The 13,540-nt window shown below is 52.8% G+C and overlaps 1 protein-coding gene across 1 annotated transcript in view; it reads right to left on the bottom strand.

The window, feature by feature from the left end:
- The window catches only part of CRHR2 (corticotropin releasing hormone receptor 2), a 44,901-nt gene extending 33,231 nt beyond the window's left edge, over positions 1-11,670 (bottom strand). The window contains exons 1-2 of the mRNA XM_069586728.1: positions 11,510-11,670; positions 1,763-1,853 (exon numbers count right to left, since the gene is read on the bottom strand). Of these exons, the coding sequence (XP_069442829.1) occupies positions 1,763-1,853; positions 11,510-11,596 (178 nt within the window). The 5' untranslated portion in view covers positions 11,597-11,670. The remainder of the gene's footprint in view (positions 1-1,762; positions 1,854-11,509) is intronic.
- Positions 11,671-13,540: the final 1,870 nt, after the last annotated feature.

Raw genomic sequence — 13,540 nt, 5'->3', positions numbered from 1 at the left:
TCTGTTGCCCAATCCAAAACTAGATCATTACCAATCACTTACAAATTTATCTATACACTCCTTCCTCAGAGGGAACATTCTTTGAATGTTGCATTTATCATCCCTTTGCTCTTAATTTTTTCAGTTTTATCACACGTACATATATCTAAACAATAGGTTGTTTTACTTGTTTCTGAGCTTTAGGTTAGTCAACATGCATTTTCTCAATTGGTGGACACCTAAAAGGAGATACCTGTCATGTGGGGACAAGAGAAACTATTCCTGAAGTTCAAGGGCATCCTAACAGCCAGTACCGCCCACTGCAGAGGCATGGTTAATGAGGGATGATGCGTCCCCACCGTGGCTGCTAGGCAGCACCACCAGCAATGTGGTGGATGAATAATTAATGACACAGGGAAATGTTCACTCTGAGTTACAAGAAGAAAAAGCAGGTTACAGAACTGTAGACACAGGATCATCCTGGTTTTGTGGAAAAAGAAAAAAGAAAAAACATGAAATTCTATGGTGTGATAAACTTCTGGCAGATAGAAACATTAAAAAATTCCTGGGTTGTGGGATAATGAGCATTAATAGTCTTCTTCGATTTTTAAAAATATCTTTTTCCAAATTAAATATATACATATATTACATATTCCATTTATGAAATGGATGAATGATATTACAAGTCACCCAGGGGAGGCCTTGTGATTGTGTTGTTTAAACTAACCAGTCTGTGGTATTTTACAGCAGCCCAAGCAAATTAATGGGCTTCCCTGGTGGTTCAGATGCTAAAGAATCTGCCTGCAGTGCAGGAGACCGGGATTTGATCCCTGGATGGGGAAGATCCCTTGCAGGAGGAAATGGCAACCCACTCCAGTATTCTTGTCTGGAGAATTCCATGGACAGAGGAGCCTGGTGGGCTATAGTCTGTGGGGTCGCAAAATGTTGAACACGACTGGGTGACTAACAAGCAAATTAATACGATGGGGCGGGTGACTTGTTCAGAGTCATGCAGCTGTTAGGTGGAGGAGCTGGGATCCAGATCTGGGATCGGGTCTGTCTGACCCAAGCACCTGGGCTCTTGACCACCCCACTGTAAGGAGGGCAGACGGCAGGGTTTTCCTCTCTGGTGCGCAACTCAAGCTGCGTTTGGTGCCGGGTCCCAGCTCTTGCCAGCACTCTTGTCTCCTTCTGCTCTGGCAGTAGCTCCAGATCCCAGGGACACTGCAGCCCTCCTCCTTCCTTGCTGCCTCTGTGGCTGCAGCCCTGAGAAGGCTGGGACATTGGATGGAGCCTTGGGGACATCTTTCCAGAGCCCGTGAAGACCCAGGGCTCTTCTGAGCTCTGCAGTGGCTGCCCCATGACTCTGAATCAGCTGCCAGGAAACTCTAAGGGGTCAGAACTCAGGGACCCAGCTGCTACTTCACAGGTTCTTATCAGGAGGTGACACCTGTAGCCACGGCAACGGGGAATGTATTTTACACCTTCTGCTGGAGTTTGAAGCAGAGTGGTGCCCCCTTCTTGGGCGCCTGAATGCCAGCCCAGCCACTTCCTTAGGCACAGACATAGGGAGCCGGGAGCTGGAGGAGGACTCCCGGCCAAGCCCTTCTTCATCAGTGACCTGTGCCCCCAGTGGGGAAGGGGGCTGCCCAAGGACAGACCCAAGGCCCAGGCCTCTATCTACCACCCGCTAAGCCTGACTTGGCCCGCTTCTCCCCCAGGCCCAGAGGCTCGCCCTCATTTCCCAGGGTCTGCTGCAGGTGGTGGCAAGGGGCTGGCATACCTGAGAGGTTGGCGAGGGTCTTGATGGAGTGGCAGTACTGTTCCAGCAGTGCCCACACGGGCTGGTCTCTGGGTGCCTGGCTGGACCCCACCTCGAGGACAAGAGGGATGAAGGTCAGGCTCTGGCTAGACAGTGACAGCATATGTCTACCCCTCCCTGCTCCCTGCCCCGCCCTGTCCTGTCCCTTACTCCTCTATATTGTACAGAGGAAAAAAGAGGAGGGTAAGTTCAAGGCCCCACACAGCAGACCAGCAGCCTGGCCAGGCCTGGAACCCTGAAAAGGCCTTAGAGGTGGCCTAGTGAGGCTTGGTGCCCCAGGGAAGAACATGCTCTGTCCATCCCTCAGCCCCTAAAGGTTTCCTCCCCAGGATGGGATGTGCCCTGTGCTCTTCAGTTGGCAAAGCTGGAGTGGGGGTGTCCACCAGCCCTTTAATCCCCCAGCAAACACTGTACAACCCCGACTGTGTGTCAGGCTGGGGGACTGGCTGGGGGACACAGTGGCATCTTCAAAGTAGTCCCAGGTCAGGTAGGGACCCCCTAGACTTGGAGGCTCAGAAGAGATGGGAGAAGAGTGGATAGTTTGTTTCCCTATCACACAGGTAACGAGAAAATTACAAAGGTTAATATGTGGAAGAGACTCCTAACTTGAACTTGGGAAGACAGGGGAGGCTTCCTGGAAGAGGTGGTATGTTAGGGGCAGCCAGAAAACGAGTAGGGGAAAAGGAAGGGACCATGGTGCCAATGTAGAGACTTGCCTGGGAACAAATATGGTTGTTGTAACAATGGCAATCCCATCCAAAAGAGAAATCACCCAGGATCACATCTGAAAAAGTCATGAGGGAATGCTAAATATGGAGGGATAAAGTAGATGTGGTTATCTCTGTCCTCGAGGGGACCATCTTTTGGTGGGAAAGATGGATAGATAACCAACTTGTTACAGGGTCTATAATTTGCTTAGAAGGAATGGGGTAGCATTACAGAGGAAGTCACACTGATGTGGGCTTTGAAGGTTGAGTAGGAGTTTGCCCAGTTGATAAGGGTAGTGCTGGGATAGAGGTGGTGTCATAAGGGTAGTGCTGGGATAGAGGTGGTGTCATAGGGTAAGGGTGGTGTCATAGATAGACAACACGTGCGCCAAAAACAGAGAGGCTGGGAAATGCATGGTGTGAGACTGAACAAAAGCAATGCCCTCTACAATTCTAGCCATCGTCTCCCATTCCTTCCAAGACCACCACTGTTTTTATCCTATGACCAGTGTGTGTGAGTGTGTGCGCTTGCGTGTGTGCATATGAGATGACTTTTGCACCACCCCAACACTGATATTCCTGATTCTAGAAAGGACTGCCCCTGTAGTGGGCAGCCCCTCCCCTTTCTCCTGCCTGCCGGATCCTCCCTCCCTGGCAGCTGGGTCAATGTTTGTCCTGCAATATTCCCAGGACCAGAGCCGGACAGCCCTCAAACATCACGTTCCTCACATCAGGCTTAGTCCATTTCCTGTGCCGGGGCTGGAGGCTACACGCTCACCCTCACCACACTGGCCTGGAGCTCCTAATTAATGATCCCACTTGGTCAGATGGAAGAGCAAGAGCGGCACGGCCAGAACCCACAAGCACTCATTGCTCCTGGGTTCTGTCAACTGTCTCCACGGGGCTAAGGGCAGAAGGAACTGCTGGGGAGCCGAAGTCCTGTGTGTGAGGTTAGTGTGCATAAGGGGTATATGTGCGGGGCATATATATGTCTGTGTAGGGTGTGTGCTTTTGTATGTGAATAACATGCATATAGTGTGTGTGCGCTATAAGGAGCTTCCTGAGCCATCAGCCAGGAGCTCTGGCCATTTGGCTTGCAGGACAGATACTGGGGGCCATGGTCTTGTTGTTCACATATCCCAGGGATGCCAGGAGCTACCCAGTGTCAGCTTCTTGGGCATCAGGAAGGCCCAGCTGCCCAGAGAGCCACCTGCCAGGGGTGAGGTGGGCTGGGGAGGGACACTCTGGGTCCCAAGATCCTCCAAGAAGAATTCTGGTGTCCCACCCTCAGCTGGTCTGGGGAAAGTGCGGGTCCTAGGCCTGACCCATTACCCCTTTCCAGCCCCCTTCTCTTTGTTTGAGAAGCAGCCGGTAGCAGTTTATTTTGGGGATGGGGTGAGTTCCTAGGAAGCCCCCAGCCTCTGGAGGTCACCGGAGGAGCAATGCTCAATGCAGAGGTGCTCGCCATTGATGGTGGACTCTGACCGACCAGAGTTTGCATCTTAGATGCAAGCCCCTTCTCTCAAAGCCCCCAGAGGCCACACTATGGCCCAGTTGCCAGGCATCTCGTGTTCAGCTTTAGGTGGGAGTCTGAACATGTGTGCTAAGCTCACGGACAGGGACACAGGACATCCTCCAGTGGGACTCAGGCGTGGCGGGGCTGTCCTTGTGTCAGTCGCTGCGGTCCGGGGCCACAGCTGAGTCTTCTGGCTGAGCAAAGCAGGGGCACGGCCACTGTGCCCAGCATCGATGTGTGCTGCTCGAGCGCGGGCAAAATGGCGAGCAGACCACAAAGGGTTTGGAATGACTCCCAGATCTGGGCTCCCTCTCCTTCTTCACTGGTCCAATAAGCTGTTAAAGACATTCATTCTCTTCAAGGGGCCGGCTGGCTGGATCTGACTCAGCTCAAACCTGCGGCATACTCTGGAGGTGCCTATTTTGGACACAGCCGCTGCTGTGGGTGGTGGTGAGCGGTAGGTGGGCAGGCAGGAGGAAGAAGAGACTGGTGCCCTCAGAAAGCACACGGTGGGCCAGGGAGGGCAGAGACACAGCCATGAATGAATACCCCCAAGGGCTGCGTGATGAGCTCTCAGAGGCGGCAGACGCGAACCCGCCCACATTCAGGGCTCTGGGGTTGCTGCTCCTCAGCGCTGTGGCCTTGGCCAAGTTATTCAACTTCCTTGAGTCCTGTCCTCCTCCTTTGAAATGAGGATAATACAGGCCCCTGGGATTTGGTATGCATTAAACAAATTACTGAATGTCAAGAGCTGGCACATAGAAGGCACATGTTCCATGTGTCCATGTTGCCATGGACTCTAGGAGGGCTCTAGTTAGAGAGTTCAGAGATAGAGGGTTCCAACCCTATTAGAGGGAGTCCCATGGCCTGGATCAAGCCCTTCTCCTCTAGAAAAACCTTCTGGAAACCCTGTGTTCCACCTTCCAAACTCTCAAGCCAGTGCAGCTCCCCCTCAGCCCTCAGCAGCCCCTGTTCTACAGACAGTGGCCCCTGAAAGTACATCTGCACCTCCCTCACCGGGCTCACTGCTCAGCAGTGCTCAGTGGATGCTGGGTGAGGAAACTGGGCATGGAAGCTGAGTCCAAGGGAGGAGGAAGGGTAAGAGGAGCAGAAAGAAATTCTAGGGGCGGGAGTTGGGCAAGCAAAGGCTGAGAGGCAGGGAAGCCAGGGCCTGCACAGGAAGTAGCAAGCTTCTGGTCTAAGGATGCTATTAAGAGGGTGGGACTTCCCTGGTGGTCTGGTGGTTAAGAATCCACCTGCCAATGCAGGGGACATAGGTTCGATCCCTGGCCCAGGAAGATTCCACAAGCTACAGGGCATTTAGGCCCACAAGCCACAACTACTGAAGCCTGCCTGTCCTAGACACCCATGCTCTGCAACAAGAGAAGCCACCGCGATGAGAAGCCAGCACAGATCAACAAGAGACTAGCCTGTGCTCACCGGTTGGAAAGAGGCTTCTTTGATGTGTAGTCAGCATTTCCTGAGTCCTAGATGAAGCTCTGAATGCTTCAGCAAAGCCCATTTAATCCTCACAACTGCCACTGAGATCTCTGTAATGATCCCATTTTACAGGTGAGGCAACTGAGGCCCAGAGTGGTGAAGTCACCGCTCAAGGCCACACAATGAGTGAGTAAGGGGCAGAGGCACAATTGGACAGATAGTCTAGTAGATTAGAGAGTTGGTCAGATACACATGGACGAGCTGAGTAAGAAGGTGAAGGCCTGTGGTCCATGGATGCTGGGAGGACCCTGGCTCCAAACAGGGTGAGTAAGAAGCTGCTCTCACCACTGGAGTGGGGGGCTTCAGGCAGAGAGCTAGGTCATGGTAGGAGAGGAAGCAGACCCATTCAGTTGGGCAGGGCTGTGCTCAAGAGACACAAGAAATCTGGCTTCTAGAACTGACTCTGAGCCCCCTGAAGACCCCTTTACCTTGTGTGGCAGACACCTTGGGCTTCTGTACTGATTAGCTCTTGGCTGTTACAGCAGCAGAGAGCTGTCCTTACGCCTCAGTCCTGCCCCATGAAGCTACAGGCTGCCGGACCTCAGGGCCCATGTCTGTTTGACTCATATCCAGGTCACAGTTCCCAGTCCAGAGCCTGGCACACAGCAGGTGCTCAATAAACGTCTGTGTGGATGAGACCATGGCCCCCTTCACCAGGTAGAGTGGCACCCTGACCCCCAGCTCTGGGAACTCAGGCTCTGGGGTTTTCCTGCTTGCCAGGCAGCCTTCTTTCTGAATTCTCCCTTTGAGAATGGCTGGGGTCCTAGTTCCAGTCTCAGTGTGTCTGGAGTCGGAAGCTCTCACCTTAGACGAGGGCAAGGGAGTTGCCCTGGCAGGGGGAGGAGGCAGTGGGTTGAAGCCAAGATGCCAGCTGCTCTTTCTCCACCCTTGGGCCCTGTCCAAGCAGAACCTATGCCCCAGGGGATAGGCGGGCTTGAAAGGTGCCATCTCCCTGGAGCCAGGGGGTCTGGCCCAGCCTAGTGCTCCCTTCTGGCTTGGTGACAAGGCTTCCTCTAAAATTAGCCACTGGTCTAAGCCTGGGAGATTTGGGACCACAGGTCCTGCAGCAAGGCTGCCAGTAACTGGAGGGGAATGGGGTAAGCTCCCTGCCTCCTCCCGCTCTGCCCAAGGTCAGAGAGGACTCCTCTGGGAGGGGGAGGAGTCCTCCCCAGGGTTCTCTCATTCACTGGTTTCATTGAGCCTGAGCTAGGAATAGAGGCAGGAGGAACTCAGGCCCTGTCCTGGGGAAGGAGGAGGAGATGAGGGCACTGGGGCACAGGGGAGGAAGGAAAGAGGAGAGAGGGAAGAAAGGGGAGAGGACAAGAGGAAGACTAGAGGGAGACAGAGAGGCAGAAGAGGGGGAAGAAAGATGGGGGAGAGGAGGCTGAGCCTGGGCCCTGAGCAGACACAGTGGAGGCCATATGGGAGCTGAGGCTGGCCGAGGCAGAGGCTGAGGGACTGGCAGTCAGACGAAGGAAGTAGGTGATGATTTTCTGGAGTATCTGGACAGGCTTTCTGGAAGGTGCTGTGTTCTAAAAAATCAGCTGCCCAGATCTCTGAGTAAAGAGCCCAGGAGTCCACAGCAGCCTTCCAGCCAGATCTCCCTTCCCCGCATGTTCCAGCAGGTCCCTCTGCCCAAGATGTCCCACTCTCCCATCCAGTCCACCAGCTTGCCTGGAGAAACTTCCAGACCTCCCCTTGCCAAGTGCTCTCCCTCGTCTCTGAAAGCCCGTGGTGCCCTCTCACCTCTGTCCCTCTTCCCTGTCCTGTGTCATGCCCTGATCTCTGCACACAGATGTCTGAGGGACCAGCAGGGAGGAATAAAGAGGGTGGGGAGAGGGAGGGAAGGCAGAAATTGCAGGAAGAGGTCTCATAACAGGTCACGAGGCCTAAAATCATCTCTTAATGATCAACTCATCTAATGTCAGTTTGCCTAAGAGTCACCTTTTTCTGATTGTGTTGGTATCTGAATATCTTACATTTTCATTAACAGAACTGAATCTGCAGTCAGCCTATCTCCTTTGAATCCTGTCCCTACTACCAATAGATGACTGACCACGTGAACTTGCCTCAGCTTTCTCATCTGTCAAATGGGGGTAAATGATGGTCTTATGCCCCAGGGTGGTTGCGAAGCTTAAAAGCAGTAATGTGTGTCAGGGCTTAGAACAGTATCAAGCATGTGGTAAGCCTGGTGCAGATGCTAAAGAGAATAAACAAAATAAGCTTATGGAATAATATACCCCTCCCTCTGGAAGATTTGAAATGACATCTTATAAAAATAAAATTTTGGATACAATGACCTGAGACAAACTGACTGAGGAGGCCTAAAAATGCTTAAAATTAGATAAAGTAGAAAATGACAGTTAAGAGAATACAGAATAGTCCCGTAATTCATAAAGTGCTGCAAATCTGAGACTGACTAGGAATATGAAATTAAATGGGCATTGCCCTCAGACAAATTGGTTTTTTAAAAACATCCTAAAACATCAACAAAATGGCAAAAATGGAGAGACCAAATTAGCTGATTAAGTTAGAAAACACTCAGAGAGTATTTGAATTTGGGGGAAGAGTTATTAGATGAATTAGCTTCTGGTAAATGGCCCCTGAATTTCCCCACCCCCACCCTGTAGACCCTGGGTATGGGGGGCGGGCGGGGGTGTGCAGGGCCCTGGCCTTGGTCTTGGGGAGGGGCTGTGCAGGTTAGGGAGGGTCCAGGTTTCTGGACTCTGTGTTTTTCCTGTTTGCTGAGCCTTCTTGGGAAGCAAGAAAAGTTGTTTTGAGGTCCTGAGGGAGTGTCTTGTTGCCCAGAAATCTGAGGATCTGGACCCAGATAAGACTCTTGGGGTCTTCACAGAGGGTGATGTTGTTGATGTTTAGTCGCTAAGTCGTGCCTGACTTTTTGTGACCCCATGGATTGTAGCCTGCCAGGCTCTTCTATTCATGGGATTCTCTAAGCAGGAATACTGGAGTGGGTTGTCATTTCCTTCTTCAGGGATTCTTCCTGACCCAGGGATTGAACCTGTGTCTCCCTCATTGGCAGGCAGATTCTTTACCAGTGTGTCACAGAGGGCGAGGCGGTTTTAATCAAGGATTTTGGAATCCAGCGCCATATTCCTTAGCCTTACTTGCCCTCCATTTCCTTCTGTAAATAAATGTCCCCACCTTCCCACTGTTTTAGCAAAGGGCTTGGCATGGCGCCTGGTGCCCAAGAAGGCTGTATGATTTCAGCACTGCTTTCAAAGTAGCTTCTCAAGGGCTCAGAGGGCAGCCAGTAGCACCAGAGTGAAGGCTTGGCTCCTCCAGGCCCTTGCAGTGGGGACTGGCCCAGGGTATCCTCACTATTCAACTGCCTGCTGGAACTTTCACAATTGCAATTGTGAGATCAGGCACCTCCCCAGGTCAGCGAGCCCTGAGTTCCCCAGGGATAGAAATCAGGTCCCACCAGGACCACCATGCTCCCTGGAGCCTCATACCATCTCTTCTCAGGGTTGGAACCCTGGAGCCTTCCCTCTAGCTTGCTCTTTTCTCAGTCCCTATCCAGGAGCACTGCATCTCCACCCCCGCCATCCTGCCCACCTCCCACTAGATCTCCCAATTCTGGCAGAGACTCTTACATCTGCACACACTTGTTCTTAGCTCCTATGTGTGTGCTTAGTCCCTCAGTCCTATCAGACTCTTTAAGACCCTTTGGACTGTTGCCCAGCAGGCTCCTCTGTCCATGGGATTCTCCAGGCAAGAGTACTGGGGTGGGTTGCCATTTCCTCCTCCAGGGGATCTTCCTGAGCCAGGGAACGAACCCATGTTCGTTCTGCATTGCAGGTGATTCTTTACTCGCTGAGCCATCAGTTCTCATGACCAGCTAGTAAATACACAATTAATTCTTCACCATTATTTTCTTCCTGCTCATGTCTGCTCTAGGCTATCAACTTCATAGGGTAAAGGCTGATGTTTTCACCCTTGTGTCTTTACCATGCATGATCCTCCTTAAATACTGGTTGAATAAAGTATTACTGAATAAATGAGAGGGCTGGAGGCCAGGTCCCTCCTGGGTTCTCTTATTTCCCCACCACCTGCTCCAGGTCACTTACTCTATTTTCATAGACAACAGAAATCTCAGAATAGTTGGAAAAGGATCCAGAAATAAATAGCATTACCACGAAGACCAAGAGCAAAGAAGACTGCTCTTTGGGGCTAGAGAGACCACAGTGCTCTTTGGCAGTTATGCAATGATACCTTTGGGTGGTTAACTAGTCTCTAATCTTGGGCCATCCAGGGGGCTAGGGGCAGGGCCTGGGTGGACTCTAAGGGGAGAGCAGGCTCTTGCCTCTGAGGTACCGGTCCTGACATCCCTGGGACCCAGGGTAACCTCCCACAGACTCTTTCACCCGCGCTGGAGTCTGGGGTAGCAACCAGCAACCCTCTCCATCTAACCAGCTTGGGCAGTTGGCATCATGGCTCCCAGAGGGGCAGGGCCAAAGGGCCACCCTGGTCCTAACACCAGCTCTCTTGGAAGGCACCCACCCAGGGAACAAGTGCTAGGGGGCAAAAGAGCTCAGAGAAGAAATCAGGAGTAGGAACGAGAGGTTGCGGGTGGCAGTGGATCTACTCCACAGCCTCCACCTCTCCCTGCAATGTCATTAAAAGGACCTGGCAGGTCCAGGGACTATCTGCCCATTGGTGCACTGACCACACCCTGGCACGGTGCCCCGTCCTGTCTTCCACCTAACCAGACCCCCTGGAAGGGCAGGGCCCCTCGTGTCTTCATTTCAAGTACCTGGTACAAAACCCCAGCTGTGTCTACTGAGTGCTAACTCTGTGCCAGGCACAGTCACAACCATTCCTCATGACAACCTTATTCATTAAGCACCCAAACCATCCTCATTTTACCAAGGAGGAAACTGAGGGGAAACGTGAGTAGCCTGCCCAAGGTGACACACTAATCAGCAAAGCAGGGATTTGATCAAGTCTGTTGGCAAAACCATTTTGCCACAGTGGATGCTCAAGGAGTCCTCTGTGACATATGGGGATGGGACCAGGCCTCCTGACCTCCATCCTGGCTCTGACTCTTGCCCTGCATGGCCTTGAACACTTTTAATGTTGTGGCTCTTCATGAAAAGTGTGGCCCTCCCTCTCTGAACCTCAGTTTCCCCATCTGTAAAATGGGGGAAAGAGTTAGAGATCAATTCCTCCCACATCCATTTCTGGGTATCACTCCCTCCCAACCTCACTCCCACTTCTTCAGCTCTTTCTGTGCAGCTCTTCTCCATCTCAACACCCCCAGCTCCCACCTGCAGACCCTGACTCTGGCCAGTGCGCACACCCACAGCTTTGGGCATGGGGGGATACTTACAGCTTTGAGAAGTGCTTGGCAAGGTTGGTTCCCCCAGGTATCCCCTTTGCTCCATTGCTCATTTGATACAGAGGGCTGCCTGGTTTCAGGCACTGAGAGGAGGGTGGGGACTGGCCTGCCTGCAGGAGACAGGGGACAGCTTTCTGGGGATCCCTTGTGGGGAAGGACCAGAACTGGGATGGGGTGAGGAAGGGACTTGAGGCTCCTACAAGGAAGGAGGAGTGCAATCCATGGAGGAGGGGAGAGTGGACCGAGACTAGGAATTCCTGGATCTGAGGAAAGGGTATGTCCTAGACGCTAGGGCGTCTCCCTGCACCCTCTGCTCATCCACAAGGGCTGCTAAGTCCCATGCTAGCTAGTGTTAAGAGTTTCATCTCCCTCCCCTTCCCCCTCACTTAGGCAGGACATCTCCATCCCATCACCGGATGCAGGGATCCCCAACTCCATGCCAGCCACCAAGCCCTAAGACCTCTTCCATCCATCTCCTAACAGGGCTGAGTGAAACTAAACCCAGTAACTAAGCAGTGAGCCCCCCACCCTGCACCTCCGCCCCCTTGCAGTCAGGAGAGCACAGAGCTCCAGCTCCCGGCACCTCCACCCTGAGAACAGCACCCCCCACCACACCCCACACTTACTTTAAGCAGTGGCGGGAGAAGGCAGAGCAGACAGAGGACACAGTGCGGGACGTGGAGGAGGCGTGGGGCCCCCGCGGGACCCCCCATGCCTTGTGCTGCCGCGAACAGGAGCGCACCTCCCAGCGCGGCTGTCCCGCCCCACCCGCTGACTCCGGTGCCTCCCACCCTCCTCCGCTACCGGTCGGAGCGGAGTGGGCCCCTCCCTCCCCAACGCGCCAGGGCGGCCGAGGTACGGCCCTGGGCACTGGGGGTATCTCCTGCCTCCCCCGCCCGCAGGGACACCGCCCCACGGCCCGCCCCCTCCAGGTTATTTATAGCGGCGCCGGGCAGCGGCTTCTGCCCAGGCAGCCAGAGCCCAGACTCTGCCCCCAGAGAAGGGGTTAATGCCTTTCACCAGCCGGCCACCTTTGCCAAGGCTGGAGCTCCCTGCTCCGGGGAGAGAGGAACCGAGAAAGGGAAGAGGGGGTCTTGGCAGTGGTTGTGGCCAGAACACTGAATAGGCTGGGTAGATCGCATCCCCACCAGGCTTTCCAGCCCTGCCCGCATCTTCTAATTGTCCTGGGGAGCTTTTAACAGGCACCATGCCTACTGGAGACTTCCCTGTTGGCTCAGACCGTAGAGGGTCTGCCTGCAATACAGAAGACCCAAGCTCAATCCTTGAGTTGGGAAGATTCCCCTGGAGAAGGGAAAGGCAACCCACTCCAGTATTCTTGCCTGGAGAATTCCGTGGACAGTGGAGACTCCCGGGCTACAGTCCATGGGGTCACAAAGAGCCTGGCATGACTGAGAGACTAGCACTATGCCTATTGGGACAATTGAAATTCCTATGTGGAGGCCAAATTAAATAATAGCTCTGTATCAATGTTCCACTTGCTGATTTTGATGACTGCACTGTGGAGTCTTGTTCTTATGGAGTAATATTTAGGGCTACAGGGGCACCATATCTCAAACTTATTTTCAGATGCTTCAGAAATATACGTACACATGCACACATAAACACATACATAGTGATAAAGGGAACAATATACCAAATGAGGCAAAATGTAAATAATGGGGAAATGTGGGCAACTACATGTGTATTCTTTGGATCACTCTTCCAAGTATTCTGTAAATTCGAAATAAAAAGCTAAAAACTGTATTTAAAAAAAAAACAAAACAAGGACAATAAATGCAGCGATGCCAGGCGCCAGCCCAGAGCTTCTGTGTTTATAGGTTGGGATGGGGCCCAGGCATTGGCATGTTTCAGTAGATTTTACAGGGATCCCGATACCAGGCAGGGCTGAGTGATGCTGGTCCCAGATGGGGACAGGCCCAGAGTGGGGCTGGAGGTGAGGCTAGTTCTCTGGGAGCCCTTGAAGCAGCCTCTGGAACTGTCCAAACAGGTGGGCCTGGTGTGCAGAGTTGAAAAGCTTAAGCAGCAGTTCCAATGTTGTTAGGATCTGAGGGGAAAGCATTTGAGGAATGTGATTAGTGAGGCACTGAGCTTTCCTGGGAGGGTGCAGCCCAAGTTACAGAAACTTAGACCGTTTAGATTCAGTCTGGTCTCTGCCTGGGACACTTTTCTGTCCCTCAGGTCCTCCCCTTCTCTACCCTCTTCCTCCAGGTAGCCCTTCCTGACTGTGCCTTCAGCTTCCTCATCGCCCTCCCCTGAAATCTTAGGGCCTAAATCTGAGCCCCTGGCTTCTCTTTGATGTGCATTGTTTGCTGAAGGCCCTTGAATGAGGTTGGTCTCCAACCAGCTTGGCGGGGAGGCTGGAGGCTCTTCTTTTTATTTCTTCCTCTCTTTCTCCTCTGTTGTCCGAGTCTAGCTCCTGTGGTGCAGAGGCATCTTTATGGGGAAAGCAAAGGAAGAGTCGACCAGACCTCCCCATTCATTTGAAGGTGACGGGGTTGTGGGAGGAACCGCTGAGACAGGATATGGCTTTACCAGACCCAGTCAGATAGGCTTGGTCAGAGAGGGCTCCTGGCAGGAAATGACCACTCAGCAGGACTTTGACTGAAGGGTGGGGAGAACTCAGAAACAGAGTTGAT

Source organism: Ovis canadensis, chromosome 4 (genome assembly GCF_042477335.2).
Source record: "Ovis canadensis isolate MfBH-ARS-UI-01 breed Bighorn chromosome 4, ARS-UI_OviCan_v2, whole genome shotgun sequence".
Lineage (NCBI taxonomy): Eukaryota > Metazoa > Chordata > Mammalia > Artiodactyla > Bovidae > Ovis > Ovis canadensis.
The sequence above is the reverse complement of the archived record's forward strand: the minus strand, read 5'-3'. Positions and strand labels throughout refer to the sequence as shown.